Source organism: Lampris incognitus, chromosome 3, assembly GCF_029633865.1.
Source record: "Lampris incognitus isolate fLamInc1 chromosome 3, fLamInc1.hap2, whole genome shotgun sequence".
Lineage (NCBI taxonomy): Eukaryota > Metazoa > Chordata > Actinopteri > Lampriformes > Lampridae > Lampris > Lampris incognitus.
The window spans coordinates 56,243,982-56,265,960 of NC_079213.1; the positions used below are offsets into that span (position 1 = coordinate 56,243,982).

The 21,979-nt window shown below is 43.4% G+C and overlaps 1 protein-coding gene across 1 annotated transcript in view; it reads left to right on the top strand.

Moving 5' to 3' along the window:
- Window positions 1-21,979, top strand: part of b4galt6 (UDP-Gal:betaGlcNAc beta 1,4- galactosyltransferase, polypeptide 6) — a 90,855-nt gene that overhangs the window by 56,107 nt on the left and 12,769 nt on the right. The window contains exons 4-6 of the mRNA XM_056277519.1: window positions 7,811-7,920; window positions 8,396-8,512; window positions 14,259-14,446. Of these exons, the coding sequence (XP_056133494.1) occupies window positions 7,811-7,920; window positions 8,396-8,512; window positions 14,259-14,446 (415 nt within the window). The remainder of the gene's footprint in view (window positions 1-7,810; window positions 7,921-8,395; window positions 8,513-14,258; window positions 14,447-21,979) is intronic.

A 21,979-nucleotide genomic window follows, 5' to 3' on the forward strand; every position in this document is an offset into this window, starting at 1 on the left:
AAGTTGGATGGTTTGGAGACAAAGCAAGAGAGGCAAGATTGAGATGGTTTGGACGTGTGTGGAGGAGAGATGCTGGGTATATTGGAAGAAGGATGCTGAATGTGGAGCTGCCAGGGAAGAGGAAAAGAGGAAGGCCAAAGAGGAGGTTTATGGATGTGGTTAGGGAGGACAGGCAGGTGGCTGGTGTGACAGAGGAAGATGCAGAGGACAGGAAGAGATGGAAACGGGTGATCCGCTGTGGCAACCCCCAACGGGAACAGCCAAAAGTAGTAGTAGATATTAATAATATCTAGCCAAATGGATTTCACTTCACACATTTCCATATACAGCGGTATAGTGTCTGTCTTGCATCATTACACTTGATACAGGTATCAGGAATATTATTATTAAAGTTGTGCAATTTAACAGGACTCATGTATATACGCATGTATTTTTTCTCAGGTATTTGCAATACAAATACAAAACTGAATAGAAATGCAAGTACAACGGTAAGCTTGGCGTAACAGAACAAGATTCTAAATCCATCCAAGCAGGAGGATTTTCAGATGAAGAATAAAACATGGTGTACCGCAGTTGAGCTGCCTAGTAATACCATTGGATGTTTGAGCATTTAAGGCCTCCTCTGTGATACAGTAGATACTATAGTAAAGGTAGACGTAGTCTGGGGTGTTTATTTTACCAAGTAAAGTTGGTAAACAGTTTCTTGATTCTAGTAAACAAAGATGAGGGAGGTGGCAGGGGGACTATTCTAGGAACAAATATAGACATTTAGGGAGTATGTTCATTTTTAGAATATTTATCCTGCCAATCATTGTGATAGGTAAAGTTGTCCAAGATTCTACTGATGCGGTAGTAGCTTCCAGAATTGGGTCATAATTTATCTGAGTAATCTTATTTACCTCAGGGACAATTTTTATACCCAGTTAAGTGAAATTATCTGTTGGGTTGAAAATAGAAGCATAAACATGTCATTAAGTAACATTATGGATGATTTTGAATGGTTAACTTCGTATCCAGATATTTTCCCAAATGTTTTGATAAGATCTAGGAGTGCGGGGACTGAACTTTTAAGATGTTTTAGGAGCAAGATTACATCATCGGCAAAGTGTGCTATTCTGTGTTCTAACTGACCTTTTCGAATTCCATAAATGTCACTATACATCCTCACCACTATAGCAAATGGTTCTATTGCAAGAATAAATAGCAATGGTGATAAAGGACTTCCTTGTGGGCAACGTCTAGAGATGTTAAAAGGTTTAGAGAACACATTATTGGTCAAAACTTCTGCAGTGAGCCCAGTACAAAGCAATCTAACCCATTTACAAAATGAATCCCCAAAGCGGGTAAGCACCTCAAACAGATAAGGTCATTCAATACAGTCAAAGGCCTTCTTTGCATCAAGTGAGAGTAAGGCTGTGTCTGTTGCCCCTCTCTGACATTGTGAAAACCCTGTCTACCTTGAATGAATCCATGTTGGTCATCTCCCACCACCCAAGGATGCAGGCCCTCCAATCTTCTTGCAAGAACTTTTCAAAGTATTTTTGTATCAGAATTTAAGAGGCTAATTGGATGCATATTTTCACATTTTGTGTTTTGTTTTCCTGGTTTTGGATGTAAGGTGTTTAGGGTACCCCTCATGGATGTAGGGAGAAGTCGGTTCCTGAAGGACTCCTGAAACATCTCCAAAAGGGGTGAAAGTAATTTCGACTGATTTTTTTTAAAACATTTTTATTTTTTTATAAATATCTATAGGGATGCCATCTGGACCTGCTGCTATTCCAGCGTGCATACAGCCAATCGCTTCTGCAATTTCCAGTTTTGCTAATTCTCCATCTAGTGCTCTACTTTCCTCTTCAGAAATTCTAGGAATATTAAGGTTGTTTAGGAATTATCTCTGCATATCCATGCTGGAAGAGCACTCAGAACTATACAATTTCCCATAGAAGACCCCAAAGGCCTCATTAATCTGTGTTGGGTCCACTATAGTTCTACCGTGTGAAGTTTCAATGCAGTTAATATACCTTTCTGTTTGTTGTTGTTTAATGCGCCATGCTGAAAGTTTCCCAGGCTTTCTCCCTGGTCATAGTAGGACTGTTTGAGTCTCATTAAACTGACAGGTGCTTTGTTAGCTGACAGTTAATTATACTGTGATCTAAATAGGAGTAGTTTTGCATGTGCATCTATAGAGCTAGGGCTGTTTTGGTTGGTATCTGTTTCTAGTTCTTTTATTTTCTCATCTAATGTCTTCATTTCAAGTTGGGCACTCCTTTTTTTTTTGAGCTGGTAAAACAAGTTATCTGACCTCTAATAAAAGCCTTGAATGCCCCCCCCCATCTTGTGCTAGCCAATGTTTGGGAAGTGTTGCATTCAAAATATGAGTCAATTTGTTTATGTAAAAATATCTATGAATGCAGGGTCCGCAAGCCACCCTGGCTGAAAGTGCCATTTTGGGGGATGACTCACAAGTTTAGTGTCTTATGGGTCCACGGTGGTGTAAGCATCAGCTTTGTGTCGATGCAGTTGCCCACTGGGGACCGGGGTTCGCGCCCCGGTCTCGTCAGATCCGACTATGGCCGGACTCGATGAAGCAGAGTCAGCTTGTGTTCGTCACATGAATGCGTCTCTGTGTGTGTCGGAAAAAGCAGTGGTTCGGCCTGGATTCGCGAGGCGAATCCTTTGAGACTGTTGGCGAACGCATGCGGTACGAAGGTGGGAGTTTGAACTAGAATAAGGATCGATTGACCACTAAATTTGGAAAAAAAGGGAAAAATTGGGGGGAGGGGACAAAAAAACAAACAAACAACCAAGTTTACTATCTTTATAACTCAAAGATATAGCTGCATGGTCAGATAGAACCATACTGCTATAATGACATTCATGAATTTTGGAAACAAGTCAAAGTCAAAGTATCTTTATTGTCCCTTACAGGGAAATGATTTTGTAGCCAGTATACTATATAAAAGTAATATACAGGTAATGCTGAGGCTAAAAGGTAGTCTATACGGGAGTAAGTTTTATACATAAGTGTTGGAATAACAGGAATATATTCTACTGCATTTGGTTTATCATGTCTCCAAATGTCCAACAAATTCAATTTTTTCATAAAATGGTGTATTGTCTTCCTTGATCTGGTGTGAGTATTATCTAAGCCGGAGGATTTGCCCTCAATGGGTCTAATGTACAATTAAAGTCACCAGCTATCATGTATTGGCCAGGGAGATTTGAAACAGTCAGAAACAGATTATTGTAAAATGTAGGATCATCTTCATTTGGGCCATACATATTTATCAGATTTATATTTTCAAATACCCTGGACCATGATGTATGTACCAGCAGGGTCCTTGACTATATTTTGGATCTGTAGTGGGACAGATTTATGAATTAGTATCATAACCCTTGGTATAGGGATCATACAGCACCCAGCCCTGCTGTCTTCTTATTGTGGAAATATCCCCCACTCAGCAGGTGGGTTTCTTGCAAGAAAACTATTTTTGATTTCAACACTTTTATCCTGCGCGTCACTTGTTTCACTTTTGTAATTTTTCTCAAACCTGTGCAGTTCCATGAGGTAAAATTTACCTTCCAACTATTAGACATTAGTTATATAATATGTCCTCAGAATCGCTTTGGTAAAATACTACATTGATGAAAACAAGCCTACAGACAAAAAGTTGAAAAGACTAACTAACTAACTAACTAACTAACTAACTAAATAAATAAATAAATAAATAAATAAATACACAAACAAATAGACAGATAGATAGATCAATAAATAAATAAATAAAAGAATCAAAAAACGCCCCCGAATGGAGTGGAGCCCATGTCCACTGAACACCCTGCTCCTCTCCCACTCTATAACTACCACTTATGGACAACATGGGCCCAAAACCTACGAGGAACCGTTTCTCTCTCTATAAGTTGTTCCCTACTCTTTAGTGCTAATTGCTTTAACCAAATGCTAACTAACCTCTTACATTTTGTAAAAATGAACTATGTAGTATTTGCAACCTGTACACAACAGTCAAAGGGGCACACAACAAATAATCACATGCCTGGATGGAGAAAATATCAGAGGAATGGAATAATGCAGCTGTTGGCCACGTAAAGTCCATGATGAGTGAACGTCCCTTGTAAGCAAATGACATGTAAACTGTCCACTGCTTGGGTGCATAAATGTCATTGTTTTCTCTTTTCTCCAACCTGTATTAAGCCCACTGTCCACATCACCCTAACCTTAACCCTAAGCCCACTGTGCACATCACCCTAACCCTAAGCCCACTGTCCACATCACCCTAACCCTAACCCCACTGTCCACATCACTCTAACCCTAACCCTAAACCTAACCCCAAGACAACTGTCCACATCACCCTAACCCTAACCCTAAGCCCACTGTGCACATCACCCTAACCCTAAGCCCACTCTCCACATCACCCTAAGCCCACTGTCCACATCACCCTAACCCTAACCCCACAGTCCACATCACTCTAACCCTAACCCTAAACCTAACCCCAAGACAACTGTCCACATCACCCTAACCCTAACCCTAAGCCCACTGTGCACATCACCCTAACCCTAACCCTAAGCCCACTGTGCACGTCACCCTAACCCTAAGCCCACTGTCCACATCACCCTAACCCCACTGTCCACATCACTCTAACGCTAACCCTAAACCTAACCCTAAGCTCACTGTCCACATCACCATAACCCTAACCCTAAGCCCACTGTCCACATCACCCTAACCCTAAGCCCACTGTCCACATCACCCTAACCCTAACCCTAAGCCCACTGTCCACATCACCCTAACCCTAAGCCCACTGTCCACATCACCCTATCCCTAACCCTAAGCCCACTGTCCACATCACCCTAACCCTAACCCTAAGCCCACTGTCCACATCACCCTAACCCTAAGCCCACTGTCCACATCACCCTAACCCTAAGCCCACTGTCCACATCATCCTAACCCTAACCCTAAGCCCACTGTCCACATCACCCTAACCCTAACCCTAAGCCCACTGTCCACATCACCCTAACCCAAGCCCACTGTCCACATCACCTTAACCCTAACCCTAAGCCCATTGTCCACATCACCTTAACCCTAAGCCCACTGTCCACATCACCCTAACCCCGCTGTCCACATGATCCAAACCCTAACCCTAAGCCCACTGTCCACATCATCCTAACCCTAACCCTAAGCCCACTGTCCACATCACCCTAACCCAAGCCCACTGTCCACATCACCTTAACCCTAACCCTAAGCCCACTGTCCACATCACCCTAACCCTAAGCCCACTGTCCACATCACCCTAACCCCGCTGTCCACATGATCCTAACCCTAACCCTAAGCCCACTGTCCACATCACCCTAACCTTAACCCTAAGCCCACTGTCCACATGTTTTAGCCATGAGAATGGAAGGGAAACAGAACGCAGTCCTATCCAACGGAGAAGGATAAACAAAAAGGATGATCGTATTACCTTGTGTGGAAGTGATGTAAAATAGTATAATCAGTATTGTTGCTATACTCTGCTGACGGAGCGCTCCATCGTCAGGTCTGCCTCGATCATTCAGAGAGACTGGGCAAACTTGTCCACTTCAGCTGGAGTTTGGAAAGTGAGAGACCTCTTTGCGTGCTTCATCAGGAGCTGTGCCGGAGAGATGAGTCTGTGCTTATGGATCCCCTTGTCTCACAGCTTCTTTCGCACCTCATCATAGCCGCGCTGCATCCTGTGTACACCAGCGGAGAGGTCTGGGTAAAAAGGGACTTGTTCGTTGTTGCATAGGATTTTTCCTTTGGTTCTGGCTGCCTTCAATACTCGCTCCCTGTCTTTAAAGTTAGAGAAGATAAGATGCTTTATTGTCATTGTGTACACACAAAGAAATTTCGTTTGGTGACTCAGACCCGCAACACTAGACAAGGTAAATGTTTTTTAAAAAAAAGAAGATAAAAACAAGAACAAATAACATTTAGTATAAATAAGTGAGGTAGTAAAAATGATGATAAGAAAATAAAAGATAGCAGCAGCTTTTAAAGTTCAAAATAGTGAATAACCAATGCACTATTTTGAACTTTAAAAGCCGCTGCTATCTTTTATTGTTTGCACATAGTTGTCCATTGTTGCAGTGGCTTTAGTACCAGTTAGTCCTCAGCAGCTATAGGCAGGTGTGTGTGTGTGTGTGTGTGTGTGGGGGGGGGGGTGATGGAAGCTACAGCTCTGGGGAAGAAGCGGTTCCTCAGCCTGTTAGTCCGGGTTTTGATGGTGTGGTATCTTTTCCCGATGGCAAGGGAACGAACAGACTGTGACCCCGGTGTGTTGTGTCTTTGCTGATGTTGCTGGCTTTCCTCTGTAGGCGGCCAGCATACACAGCTTCCAGGTTCAAGTTCAAGAACTTCATAATAATTCTTCTCGGACATGTCTTGTGCGAGTCATTTTTTGGCGGGGCGCCAATTCTATGAGTGTGCTCAATTACCAAGACCTCCCGTGCTCCCAGTCCCAGAGCTTTCGGTAATCACTTTTCCAGGTTTGTAATTGTATCCTGGCCCTCTGCCTTCTCCGGTAGGCCCACCAGTCCTTTGTTGTTCCGTCGGCTTCTGCATTGCAAGTCTTCCACTATGTTGGTAAGAGTTTCAATGGTGCTTTCCAATGTGCTGACTTTGGATATAAGCCCATTAACCTTGTCTTCAGTGTCAGAAATAAGTTGTTCTCAGGGATCGCTGGTTCAAATCCCTATGTTACCTCTGGCTTGGTCGGGCGTCCCTACAGACACAATTGGCCATGTCTGCGGGTGGGAAGCCGGATGTGGGTATGTGTGGTGGTCGCTGCACTAGTGCCTCCTCTGGTCGGTTGGGGTGCCTGGTCGGGGGGGGGGGGGACTGGGGGGAATAGCATGATCCTCCCATGCGCTAGGTCCCCCTGGTGAAACTCCTCACTGTCAGGTGAAAAGAAGCAGCTGGCGACTCCACATGTATGGGAGGAGGCATGTGGTATTCTGCAGCCCTCCCCGGATCAGCAGAGGGGGTGGAGCAGAGACCGGGATGGCTCAGAAGAGTGGGGTAATTGACCGGATACAATTGGGGAGAAAAAGGGGGGAAAATCCCCCCCAAAAAAATAAATGTGTTGTTCTGCATGCGTAATGTGCCCTGTGCTTTCCTGCACCTGCTTTCTTATGTCAAGAATTGTTGCTTGCATCACATTAGTTTTCTTATAGATTCCTCTTTTCAAGGAAGTTATGGCTCCCACTATATCATGATCGCTATTCTCACCCGAGTGCGATATTTCGCCACCTCCCTCCTCGAGGTTGGCATCTATGGCGGCCATGGCGTTGTTTATTTCTTCACCCTTCAAATGTTCGCCCTCGTAATCATGATCTCCTTTTGCGTGTTTTTTTTTTTTGCCTCCTTTTCGTGACATTTTTAATAGCCAGTACTCTTATATATACATGTTGCTTGCCCTTGAATAAAATTGTGGTCAGTATTGCAGGATCAGTTACATGCCAACAGCAGAGCCGCGCCACAGCACAGTAGCATCATTCCTGGATGAGTTGGTGCTAGTTCAGCCTTTAGGTTTAGGCTGTAGGTCAGGTTGTGGTTAAGTTGTGGTTAGTGAGGCAGGCTGCCATACAAGGGTTTGGCTATCTTCATCTATCTTCATCTATCTTCCATCTTCATCTAATGACAGTAGCTTAGCAGTTCAAGTGATATGAATACGTGTCATTGTGAGATTCTCAACTCTAACCATACACTTGTGTTTGTGTGTGTGTGTGTGTGTGTGTGTGTGTGTGTGTGTGTGTGACATGTGACGTTTCTCCACAGAGGGGCCTATGGAAGTTAACATGACAGAAATACCATTAGAGGAGTTGAAATTGAAATTCTCCAATTTTGGGGGCCACTGGAAACCAAAGGACTGCAAACCACGCTGGAAGGTGTGTGTGTGTGTGTGTGTGTGTGTGTGTGTGTGTGTGTGTGTGTGTGTGTGTGTGTGTGTGTGTATGTGTGTGCTCCTATATTGCTTGGTTACTGGTACTTTGATCCAATTTTTTATAATTTTTTATTATTATTTTATTGTTTTAAGCTCTTTGAGGTTGAGCCATGTGTCCAATTATCACTTGTTCACTTCTTAATTTGTTGAGAAAAATTAATTTGTAATTTTCCACTCTATAGCCAGTATTACGATTATCATTTGTTGGCATGAAACACAATAATTATTCCCACAAATGACTAAAGTCTATGTGGTCAAACATATATACATATTCACAGCGACACATGACACTTGTGCTGATAGTGGCTTAACAGAAAGGAACAATGAATATTCAGTTGCTACAGCTCTGCCAGTTCTTACCATGGCCGTAAATTACTCTGACTCATAAAAAGTACTTAGAATGACTACTGCTGGTTTAGGTGGCCATCCTGATTCCATTCAGAAATCGCCACGAACATCTCCCCATCCTCTTCCAACACCTCACGCCGATGCTGCAAAGACAACGGCTGCAGTTTGCCTACTACGTCATCGAACAGGTACATTTGTGTGTGTGTGTGTGTGTGTGTGTGTGTGTGTGTGTGTGTGTGTGTGTGTGTGTGTGTGTGTGTGTGTGTGTGCATGCACTTGAGCAGACACTTTACTGTAATGATGGTTTGTCTCCACACGGCCTGTCTGAGGTTTGATGCCTTATTTAAGTCCCCAGGAGAAAATAACAGGTTGGAGATACTGACAGTTATAGTCATGTTGGCTAGTGAAATATGTCTCGCTGCATCTGTTAAGTAAGCCACTTTAATATGGCAGGTGATGAGCATGCTACTTCCAATCAATCAATCAATCAATCAATCAATCAATCAATCAATCAATCAATCAATCAATCAATCAGTCAGTCAGTCAGTCAAGTTGCATTTTATATAGCACTTTCCAGCTGCAGAGAGAAGATAACACTGTAAGCCTACAAAGGGCAGGTTATCATTTTGAAGTTTGATAAAAGTTATTGGTACCAAGTATTGAAGGTGCTCCTGTTCAGTAGACAGGTCACTCTTCTTCTTTTTTTTAGTCACCGTTTAAACGAAAACAGCTCAGAAAACAGTACAGCTAATGGGGGACAAATCCACAATTCCTTTTCAGTGCAAAATACACTCCACAGTTTTTTGTCCCCCCCCCCCACCGTTTTTCTCCCCAATTGAACTTGGTCAATCCCCCCACTCTTCCGAGTCGTCCCAGTCGCTGCTCCACCCCCTCTGCTGATCCGGGGAGGGCTGCAGACTACCACATGCCTCCTCCCATACATGTGGAAGTCACCAGCCGCTTCTTTTCACCTGACAGTGAGTTTCACCAGGGGGATGTAGCGTGTGGGAGGATCACACTATCCCCCAGTCCCCCCCCCCCAAACAGGCGTCCCAACCAACCAGAGGAGGCGCTAGTGCAGCGACTAGGACACATACCCACAACCGACTTCCCACCCACAGACACAGCCAATGTGTCTGTAGAGATGCCTGACCAAGCTGGAGGCAGCATGGGGATTCGAACCGGCGATCCCCGTGTTGGTAGGCAATGGAATAGACCACCATGCTACCGCTAACAGTCTATCATAGCAAATTGGAGTGTTCACTTTCGAATTTTGTTTTTTTATGGTTATTTACAACCGATTTACTTCCTGCAACACAGTCAGGCAGGCGCACTGATCTCAAAAAAAAAAGACTGGATCGCGCAACCCATAACTCCGTGCCGCCAATTTATGAAGGCCATTTGAACTTGATCGGCGCCATCTTAGGTAGAGCAAAAAAACGATAAAATTGCATTGCAATTGCCAGATAAAATGCCGAGTTGCAGCGCATACAAGTGCTCTAACCGCACAGGGTCGAAAAAAAGTGGCAATTCAGACAATATAACATTTCACAAGTAAGTACCCTTTTTTATTTGACTCTTGCATTCAAGATGCCATAGCAACTGCTGATTTAAGATGCCTTGATTTGTCAAAAAAAATTCCCGAGCTGGCTCCTCACATGTTCGACACTGCTGTCACAGATAATCATGTTTTTAATCTTATAAAAGTAATCTTGTAATTATTGCAAGATACGACTGCATCATCTTGGCAAAGAATGCACTGCAAAGCTAGCTGGCAAGAAGCTGCGAAAACAGCTAACAAAACTTCTAAATGTAAATGTAAGATCATGATGCAGAACATGAGAATATGAGACTCTGTTGTTTACAAACAACAGACTCATTGGGAATGGTAATAGTCTTGCTTGCACATATAGGTGATCGTAAAGTAGCCTAGTATACTGTCATTTTCTTAGGTAGCGAGCTAGCGTGTTGCAGCGATGGCGAGCAACGGCCTGATGAAGCCAGGACGCACCGCTCTCTCCCTTGCAAGTGGCACGCTCAGTGTCCTTCTGTCACGCACTCGTCTGAGGAGCCAGCTCGGGAAAAACAGTTTGACAAATCAAGGCATCTTAAAACAGCAGTTGCTATGGCATCTTAAATGCAAGAGTCAAATAAAAAAGGGTACTTACTTGTGAAATGTTATATTATCTGAATTGCCAGTTTTTTTCGACCCTGTGCGGTTCGAGCACTGGTATTTGCTGCAACTCAACATTTTAGCTGGCAATTCTAATGCAATTTGATCGCTTCTTAGTCTTCCTAAGATGGCCGCCAAGTCGTCCATGCCGGCTTCACTTCATATCGCGAGTTGCTCGATCCAGTCTTTTTTTTTTTTTGAGATCAGTGGGCAGGAGTCACTCTGCCACAGCGAAGCAAACATGAAGAGGAAACTAGAAGAGTGCACTCAGTACAGTGCAGATTCCCGCCAGGCGTAGCTCCCCTTCTCCAGTTCTTGGACTTGCCAACAAACCACCCCCTTTTTCACCTACGGGGAGAAGGGAAAACACAGAAGCACTGCCTGCGTATCTGCCCTTCTCCTGTACTCGAACTTAGATGAAAAACCAGCTGAGGACTTAGCACTCAGTTGCGGTACAAAAAAGGTTTTTCAAAGGTTTTGAATCACTGCAACCATGAGAGGTCCTTGATCATACAGTCATAGCTGTGCACAAAGTGTATTAGGCTGACAGGCCCAGTAGTATGCGAGATTAGCAGCAGACAGATACATGCACACACACAGAAAAAAGTGCTTTTCCTGCTATTATAAGATTTTGTGCAGCATTCAAGTCAATCGAACAGGAAATATGGAAAAAAAAAGATTTAAATAGGCGGCACTCAAGCTAAAAGAAAATCTACCTAATGAAAATGTTTTGCCTGTCAGTCTGTGGATGCACAGCCTCCTAGGCGGACCCTTGCTAGAATGCCACTGAGTCTAATATGAACTTGCACTTTCCAAAATGAAGGTTTGCTATGCAACCATTTTGGTCTAACCCTAATCCTGTCTTTATTTTCATAATATAATAAAGCTGGGTAAACCCTTTACACTCTTGCATGTGCGACTCACATCCATGGTTGACTCAGATCGGGTAGCGACAAGAATATGCAACACTTCCTGTTTTGACTGCAACCTAAAGCAGACCCGTCGCCAGGGCTCAGTCTTCAGTGGGGCATATGAACTGCATGAGGGGGCACAATTATTAAATATTTTTGATAATCCGATATGCTATTGTATTCATGCAGCGCTGACGCATACTAACTATACTGAGGTCGCATACTAACCAAACTGGTCTCAAATAGATTTAATATGTCCCGATGTATTAGGCTTAAAGGCAAGCTGAATAAGCTGAGCCTTGCATTTGTGCAACATACTATACTGATGCTTGGAGAAAAACATTTTAAGCGTTGAAAAGGAATTTTCACAGGTTGCGGTAGATGCCCCCAAAGTTAGGGCAAGGGTATAAGCTGTGATGACAGTGGGCATGGCCTGGAGTGCACAGTGGAATGTACTGAGTATGTTGGCTATTGTCCATTTTCCATCTTTGAGGGGAATCGAGATCTCCGTCATCTTCACTAGGAACTCACGAGCCACAGCATATTCCGATTCAAACATTTCAGTGCCAGCTAATCTCAGGAGAGGGGTTACCTTCGATGGATCCATGAATTTCTCTTCAGCCTCTGGGTTCAAAGCAGCCAGCGCGCCAATGAGCTCGCTACTCCACTCTTCAAAACACGCATCCATCTCTCCTTGTACAGTATCGATTACATTGTAAAATAATCTCATTAACTCAGTCTTTTCGTCTGTGTTGCTCGGTGGCTGTCCAACTGTTTCTTCAACTACAAATTCACAAAGGTTCTTGTTAAGTGTTTGTCTTCTCTTGCTTGGACAGTGGGGATCTGTCACAGGCACAGTCTCGTCAGTGGCTGGAGAGGGAGCGCAGAGATCCCGTAGTGCAGTAAACTCATTTTCTGTGCACAGTTTCTGTAAGCATTTGGATGCACTGTTCACAAGTGTAACTGCAGTGAACAAGTCCATATTTTTGGCTTGTAGTAGTCTGTTTGGCGGCTCGAAAAGTGACAAAACTTTCTGAACAAATTGTGCAATAAAACAAAAGCTGGGTTGCGATATGGCATGAAGTAGCCCAGTAGCCTCGACCCGCACCTTAGCTCCACAGCCTCATGTGTTCCCCTCCACCTCGGTCAGTAATGTGGATATATTGGGGGAAACTCTTCACCACAACATTGACAGTTGCCACATGACTAGTCCATCTCTGGTCCAAGAGGCGTTTCAGGGTCTCGCCCTTGTATTGAATAGTGACAGTTGGCTTCCTGATGAACTTGTACAGCGTATTGGTACGCTGAAAAATTCCTCAACAGCTGCTTCACTGGACATGGCATGAATCACCACCAAATGAAGTTGGTGATTAAAGCAATGGACATACGGTATGTCACGATCCAGTTTGTTTTGTAGCAATTTCTGCACTCCACCATGTCTCCCAGACATTAGTGACGTACCATCATAAACCTGACTCAGGATTTTGTTGGGGCTAAGTCTGGCTTTCGTGAGCTCATCGATGATCACGCCTGTTAATGTCTCTGCATCCCCCTTCTCCGACATGGCCATTACCAAGAGGCGCTCACATACCCTGTAGTTTTCGTCAACGAAATACACAACTAAAGATATGTTTTCTTGGCCTATAGGATCCCGTGTCCCATCTACCTTTTTTGTGTACCAGCTATCCCCTACTTGTCTCACTGTATCATCTGTCACAACATCGCTCATCAGTTCAATAATCTCATTTTGTATCTGTGGGCTGGTATAGTGTGCATTCTGTGGAATTGTTTTTGTAATCTTTGTCAGTTCTGGATTTTTATGCATGGTGTACTCGAAAAGAGACATGAACAGCGCAATGGAGCCATGATCTTCTAGCAGCGTGCTGTCAAAACTAGCATTATCTCCACGTAAGGGCAATTGATTCACCACTAAAAACTCGAGCATATCAATTATGGCTGACATGTAATATCTGTTGCGTGCCAGTTGTTCTGAATTTACGAGAGTGGATTTCTCTGTCCCTGTCTCTATGTTTTTCCGACTCCCTCCACATTGCGTCACAGGCGAAATGCTCTTCTGAAGCTGCGTGCTTATTTAAACCCTTGCTAGTTTCAATGGTATGTTTCCAGTCATTAAATCCCCTAATGGAAAAGGTTGCATCAGATGAAACCAATTTGAATTTCCTGCACAGATAGCAAAATGCTGAGTCGAGTACTCAAGCCAGTCCCTGTTCCTATACCAGCTAGAGGAGAGTGATCGTTTTTTTGCACCAAACATTTTGACTGGATATTTGTTCAACACAACCTGTTTAGGCTTGTCCGTGTCAAGATCATCCAACAGACAGTTGTGGTCCAAATACTGTTCCTGTGGTTGAAGCAGTTGGGCGAGTCTCAGATCCATGGCAGACGCTGCTGGTGCTAGGCTGCATTCCGGTGGTGCCATCTCCATCGGCATCAACATCAAGGAGCTTGGGTGCAGTGTCCGATTTGGAGGCGGAATCTGATTCCTCCAATATAATGTTAGAAGAGACTGGCGATTGAAACCATTTATGAATGTCCATTCTTAAGCAAATAGCAAAAGCAATCCTACTGGGACAGCTCGGCCAGCTCGGCTCCACTCCCAACTGAAATCGCGCGGTATCTGCTACATTGGCGTAACTTCCTTTTTCAGTATGGTGGCCAGCCAGAGATAGGCCGTTGCTCCCATAAAAGAACCCCGTCAATCAAAAACACACCATTGTTTCTCTATTTTAATGTCTTAATTCTAGTTTTGCTGCCTTGTTTGTTGTTAAGCAGCCGTGTTCTGTTGTTTTACAGCTCTATCTCTTTATTTGTGTATGTGTGCTTGTCCAGACTGGAAGCCAGCCGTTCAACAGGGCCATGCTGTTCAATGTGGGTTTTCTGGAGGCGATGAAGGACCTGGACTGGGACTGCCTTATTTTCCATGACGTTGACCACATCCCAGAGAACGACCGTAACTACTACGGCTGTGGGCAGATGCCGCGCCACTTTGCTGCCAAGCTGGACAAATACATGTACATGTGAGTCAGTGCCTGGTGAGATGGAGAAGCCATGACTGATGTGTCATGAGAGAGCTTGGAGCAGTAGGAACATGGTGGACACAATAAGTTGTGTATTGGCGAGAATCTGGCGATACGATACATATCACGATACAGGGTTACAATTCAATATATTGCGATATATTGCCATACTATAAGAAAGGTGATATATTGTGATACTGTAAGAAAGGTGATATATTGTGATTTCATAGGCCTGTGTTCTTTGTGCTTATGCTACTTCCTGTCTCAGTTCACGTTGTTGGGTTGGAGTGGAAGAGTCAAATGGCTGAAGATAGATTACAACACTGTTATCTAGCGGTCATGTGGTTACACACAACACAACATGTTTGTCACGAGCCTTTACATGTAAACAATTAAAAATCCGTATAGTGGTTTTGAGAATCGATACAGCGTCACAAAAGATAATATCGCCATAATCGAGTGTATCGATATTTTCTTACACCCGTAATAGGACGTACGACAGAAAATTTAGATTTCAGTCTTAAAACCTAATTTTACAATTTCTCTCAATCTCTCAGTGGGTCATTCATCGTAAGTTGTAGCTAATTATTCATTAAAAAGGACTGTGATCAACTCACATTGTCTATGACCCCGTTTTGTCAGTGTTTTCACTGCCATCAAGGGCTCATCAGCACATACTTGTTTCCTCTCGGGGATGATAAAGTATTCTGATGCTGATACCTGGTTTACAAGGTGTGAATGCAACCTTCAATGTGTTGAGGGTCACAAATAACAAACCAAACCTTGTAATGAAAGTGGTATTGATGGTTGTTTTACTGTAAAAGCGACATTGAATTGAAGACATTGAAAAGATTACATTTTAAAAATGATATAAAATAAATGTTTTTCCCATGGCGCCATGCAACTGCCACCTTGGGCTGTGTTGCACATTGCGGTCACTCTTGTTCATGGACGACCTTAGAGGGATGCGAGATGTGAGCGGCACGTAGGTGATTCTGTCATTGAATCCATACTGACTGCTGTCTGCATTTGGACGTCCGCCCGTCTCAGCTGTCTGTCAGCAGCAGCTGCTGGGGAGCTGAGTGGACGGCGGTCGGCTGACCTGCCTTCACCAGCCTGACCTGCCCTCACCAGGCTTACTCAGCTCCATGGGAAGAAAGCAACAGTGTTTTTATGTACTGATTGATTTTATTTCCACACCCACTGTAGCAAGTGAGGGGAATCTGTCTGTACTGAAGCAGGCAAGCTCACAGACTGACTGGGAGCCTTGATCAGTCAATGTAGATACGGTTAATAAGTTCAAAACACAAATACAGCAAGATATTTGTGTGATTTCATCAGCTGTCTCTGCAGTTTACGCTTCACTAAGTGCGACAAAAATAGACTCGAAGCGTAAAAAAACACGGGGGGGGGGGCGTCGTGTGGATTGATAGATTTAATAAAATGGAAGCATAACTGTTCCGGGACATGCGCGAGTGATGGACGTCAAAAACGCTTCTATAAATACTATTCTTAACTAAATGCATGCTTTGATATATTAACTATAACTATACATTTCAAAATTCCTCGGAATAATAACAATCTAACTAAAATGGAAGGCGTCTCTCTGTCTTGTCTGTCTGTCTGTCTGTGTGTGTGTGTGTGTGTGTGTGTGTGTGTGTGTGAATGTTCTCATTCATCCAGGTCATGGTGATCCAAAGGAGTTGAATCAAGTGCAACTGGACTTGGTATATATCCGTGAAGACGTTTCGCCTCTCATCCAAGAGGCTTCCTTAGTTCGTGCCTTTCTGACTAGACCAGGCGAAACGTCTTCACGGATATATACCAAGTCCAGTTGCACTTGATTCAACTCCTTTGGATATGCAGAGGTAGGGTCCAAAAAATTGGAAAATAAAGAAGAAGGTAAATAATGGGTAGAACATAAGTGTGCTAGCTTCCAGCTAGCCTACTAATTAATTAGCCACTACTATTACAACACTTATAGACAATACAGTGACATAAAGACCAAAAACAACGATCGGTTTCATATGCAAATTGCTGTGAGCATTAACTACTTACAGTGGCCATGTGTACTATTCACAGAGGATTGGGGTAATAGTTGCAATCACAGCATTGTAAGATGGTGACAGATGTACTCTTAGCCCCCCCAGTTCAGGGATGGTCGTTCCCTCTTCACATAGATGGCCTCTTGGTGTAGACTGTGGAGTCCTGGCATGTAGATGGTGTAGACTGTGGAGTACTGGCCTGTTGATGGTGTAGACTGTGGAGTGTTAGCTCTCCTGTGTGTCATACTCTTGACCAGCATCTGTTTGGTTTCCCCGATGTACAAGTCACGGCAATCCTCCTGGCACTTAACAGTGTACACCATATTGCTCTGTTTGTGCTGGGGGACCTGATCCTTAGGGTGGACCAACTTCTGGTGCAGCATGTTTTGGAGTTTGAAAGCAGCTGAGACCTGGTGTTTAGAAAATACGCGTCTCAACTGTTCCAACACCTCGCCACATACGGAATCACCACTGGTTTACACTTAGACAGCTGTTGTCCTCCTCTCTTCGATTGGCTGGTGCACTGTTTGGGCGTCTTCCTGGCTTTGACAAATGCCCAGTTAGGATAACCACACTTAACCAGGGCCTGTTTAATGTAGGATTTCCCCCCTTCCCCAGCCGCTGTGTTGGTGGGGACGTTGTCAGCTCAGTGGTACAGCATCCTGAGGACTCCTAGTTTATGATCCAGTAGATGATGAGAGTCAAACCTTAAGTACTGATCAGTATGTGTTGGTTTATGGTAAACATCAACAATCAAATGTCCCCCATCACCAGTTGTAATGTCACAGTGTAAGAAGACTAACCTGTCATGTTCCACATCCTCCCTGGTGAACTTGATGTGGTGTCCACAGAGTTAATGTGGTCGGTGAAATGTGAGTCAGCATGAACTTTTTCAGCAAGTTGGACTACAGTAGCACTTCTGTGGGTTGGAACAAGATAATCAGTGTTATTCACTTCACCTGTCACTTGTCATCGCCAGCCATCAGTCGTGTGGCCTGCTCTGCAGTCACTTCTCCGACTGCAAACCGGTTTTCGACACTCACCAGCCCTGTTGGTAGTCCTACCGGCCAGAGTGTCTCTCCCGCTCCTGTCGACAGAGTAAAGCAATGCACGCCAGTAATACAGTGATCCATTACCTGCAATGTTAGATTAGCTTCACCAGCCTTGGTTCACTGTTTACCCGGGGCCAGAGTCTCCGACATAGAGGCTAATCTTAGGGTGCTGGCATCACAGAGGGAGAGTCAGGGAACCCAGGCACACAGCACCACTACTTTCAGCAACATTGTTATTCATGTTGGCACCAATAATGCTAGGATGAAGCAATCAGAGATCACAAAAGCCAGCCTAATCAGGACGCTTGAGATGGCCAGAAAGATGTGTCGGCATCAATTAATTGTCTCTGGTCCCTTACCTGTGAGGGGTAATGATGAGATGTACAGTAGGCTCACCTCAATGAACCGCTGGCTGGCTCGTTACTGTAATGAGCAGGGATTCAGTTTTGTTGATAACTGGCCTTCTTTATGGGGCCACTCTTACCTGCTGAAAGTGGACGGCATCCACCCTACTGGGGACCGCGCCGCTCTTTTGTCTAGCAATATAGATAGCTGTTTACGTTTAGTTTGACACTAGGGACTTATCATTCAGCAGGTTGCAGGTGATTAGAGAGCCTGCTAGGTTTAAACCTAGTGCGGATGTGGAGTTAACAAATGTAGTTCATATGTTTAGTCAGAGAATTTCTCATTAGACTGGCAGCCTGGTCTATAACATTGAGACCGTCTCCCTACCCTGCTGTTTTGCTCCCAAGCGCTCCTCTCCTGAATGTGGTGAAATGTGCAACAGTGTGCCTAATAATCTACACAACCAAACATTTAATGTTCTTAAAAGTGTGAACACATATCATTCAAATCATAGGTCTTCAAAATTGTCAACTAATAACACAGGGTGTCTAATTCAAATTAATATTTCACCTATTGGTAGCTCTAAAGTTCTGCCTACTACTGATCACTTCCACAAGATGCCTAAATTTGGTTTCATAAATATCAGATCACTGTCTACCAAAGCCTTACTGATAAATGACCTGATTCTTGAACATAGTTGTGATATGATTGGGTTTTATGAAACATGGCTGAAACCAAATGTTTTCCTTCCCTTAAATGAAGCTTCTCCACCCAGCTATTCTTATGCTCATGTAGCTCAGGCAAATAAACAAGATGGTTGTGTCAGGTGGTCTTAAGCAGGCTGCTAGGAATCTTGAGGTAATAATCGATGCTAACCTCGGTTTTGATAATCAAATTCAACATGTTGTGCAGTCATCAATTGCCGATCTGCAAAAGTTGTACATGTTTTATCTGTTCTCGGCTCGACTATTGTAATGCACTTTATTCTGGTATCAGCAATGGCTCCGTCCACCGTCTGCAGTTGGTACTACATGCCGCTGCTTGGCTCATTACCGAGACAAAGAGGCATGACCATATCACTGCTGTGCGTACCTCCCTACACTGGCTCCCTGTTATATTGCAAATTGATGTTAATATTTTACTGCTCACTTTTAAGGCTTTAAATGGTCTTGCTCCTACATATATTTGTGGTTTATTGACCTGGTATATACCCCCACGACCATTAAGACCTGCAGATGGAGCCCTGCTGGTTATTCCCAGGTCTTGGTTTGTTACAAAAGGTGGTCGGGCTTTTGGTGTTAGAGCCCCCACACTATAGAGCTCTCTTCCTGTTGAAGTAAGACAAACCAAGTCTCTAGCTTCTTTTATTTTTTTTCCCCTAAATTTATTTCTGATTTTTCCCTTTTTCTCCCAATTTAGTGGCCAATCGATCCCTATTCTAGTTCAAACACCCACCCTCGTACTGCATGCGTTCGCCAACTGCATCTCGCCGGCCGGCATTATCAAAGGAGACGCCTCGCCACTTTCGTGACAAGGTGAATCCAGGCCGAACCACTGCTTTTTCCCCACACACAGAGACGCATTCATGTGACGAAACACAAGCCAACTCCGCCCCCCTCCCGAAGACAGCGCTGCCAATTATTGCTGCTTCATCGAGTCCGGCCGTAGTCGGATCTGACGCGACCGAGGCGAGAACCCCGGTCCCCAGTGGGCAACTGCATCGACACAAAGCTGATGCTTAGACCGCTACACCACCACGGACCTCTAGCTTCTTTTAAATCTTGTCTTAAAACTTTTCTTTTTATGAAAGCTTTTACAAATGTTTATTTGTTTTTATTTATTTACACTTTTTTATTTTAACTGTTACATATTTGGTCTTACTCTTCTTTTTTTTAAACTTATATTTATTGCATTTTGCATGTTACAAATCACAGAATCGACATATGAAATAAATCCAGTATAATTCCCATCCCTCCCCTGCTCCCTAACATGTCTTCAACCCCCCCCCCCCCAGCATCCTCCGAAATGACATCAAGTACAAATAAATATACGACAGATATACAATGACCTCATTCACATAAACACAGACAAGGGAGAAAAGAAAAATAAATTGATAATATAAAAAATACACTTTTTTATCTTTTTAAACTAATTCTTAATTGTACTGCTACAGTTCTGCTCCAACCAAGAAATGATGAGGTTATGAACTGTCCCAGTCTGTTATTTGGGTTAGGTTATCATAGTAGGTAAGAAAAGGCCTCCAGACTCTTTCAAATTTATTTGCATTCCCCTTCAATGTAAATTTGATTTTGTCAAGCCTCAGATAAAACATCGTCTCTTTAAGCCATCTTGTATGGGATGGTGGCACCGCTCTCATCCAGTTGAGGAGGATGAGATGTGGAGCTAACAGAATAGTAAAGGCAACCATATTTCACATTTCAGTCAACCACACTGCGTCCTCCGGCCTCAGTCCAAACAGGGCAATAATGGGTTGAGGTACAATTGTCATATTATACATGTCACTAAGGGATTCAAAGACCTTTTCCCAAAAAATCTGAAGGCTTGAACATGACCAAGACATGTTGAACCAGTTTGCAGTGGTAGTCTTACATCGATCACAGGTGGGATCAATGTTTGTCTATATCCTTGCCAGTTTCTCCTTAGTGAGATGAAGACGGTGAACTATCTTGAATTGTATTAGACCGTGTCTAGCACAAGGAGATGAGGAGTGTACTAGGTCGAGAATTGAAGTCCACTGGTCCTCTGCAAAAGACAGGCCTGGGTCTTAGGTTGTTTAGAGATTGTGGGTTAATAGTGTTAATTACACCATATATCCTGGAGATGGCCCCTTTGAGACTAGTATTAGATCCTAAAAGAGCATCGGAGGGGGTGCTTGGAGGTTGCTCTGGGAAAGGGTGATAGCTTTTTTGTACAAAGTATCTAATCTGAAGGTACCGAAAAAAAATGGGAGTGTGGCAGGGCATTCTTTTCTGACAGTTGTTCAAATGATGCAAACACTCCGCTTTTATATATAAATCTTTCACAACTCTGATGCTGGTCCCATGCCAGGCTTTTGAAGCCAGGTCTGACATAGAGGAGGTGAAAAGATGATTTGCAAAAATAGGAGCCAAAAGTGAAGCATTTTGCAACCCAAAATGTTCACGAAACTGTACCCAGATCTTTAATGTATGGGTGACTACGGGAGATTCCAAAGAGCCAGCACCAAGTGGTAAAGGGGCTGAGATTATTTTGCCCTGTCTGGTTTTATTTCTTTGTAAAGCACTTTGTAACATCGTTTTAGAAAAGTGCTATATAGATAAAGTTATTATTAAGGTTATTATTACTCATTATTTCTTGAGGAATTTGGAGAATTTGTCTCAGGTCTTGTTACTCACTCTGATGAGATTCTAATTCTTGGTGATTTTTTACCTGTTGTGGCACGAGTGTTTATTGAAATACAAGCGTGCTTTATCTGCTGCAAAAACAGCGTGTCTCTCTCACTTAATATTAATAAACATAACCCCAGATTTCTCTTTGACACTTTATCTAATTTTACTAAAAAGCAGTCGTCTATTAGCTGCTCACCATTCACAGCCCATGAATTTCTAGATTTTTTCTGCAATAAGGTTGATGAGATCTTAAACAAAATAAGTTCTTCAACTCCATCTACTCCTGCAGATCCTGTCTTACTAAATTCATATCTACACAATGAGTCACTGACAGTTCCACTAATTACAGCTTTTGAGACTATCTCTCTTGATACTTTGACTAAGTTCGTGTCAGCTTCTAAACCAACTGCTTGCCTACTTGATCCCTTACCAGCAAAACTTTAAAGACCTCTGGCCTTTCCTGGGACCTACAATGCTAGACATGGTTAATTTATCTCTTACTACTGGCATTGTTCCCAGCAGTTTTAAGACAGCTGTGGTTAAACCTCTGCTTAAAAAAAAACACACACCTTGATCCAGGGTCTCTTAATAACTATCGACCAGTCTCTAATCTTCTATTCTTTTCTAAAGTACTAGAGAGAGTTGTGTATCAACAACTTTGAGCCAATATAGAAGAAAACTTTCTATATGAGCCTTTTCAGT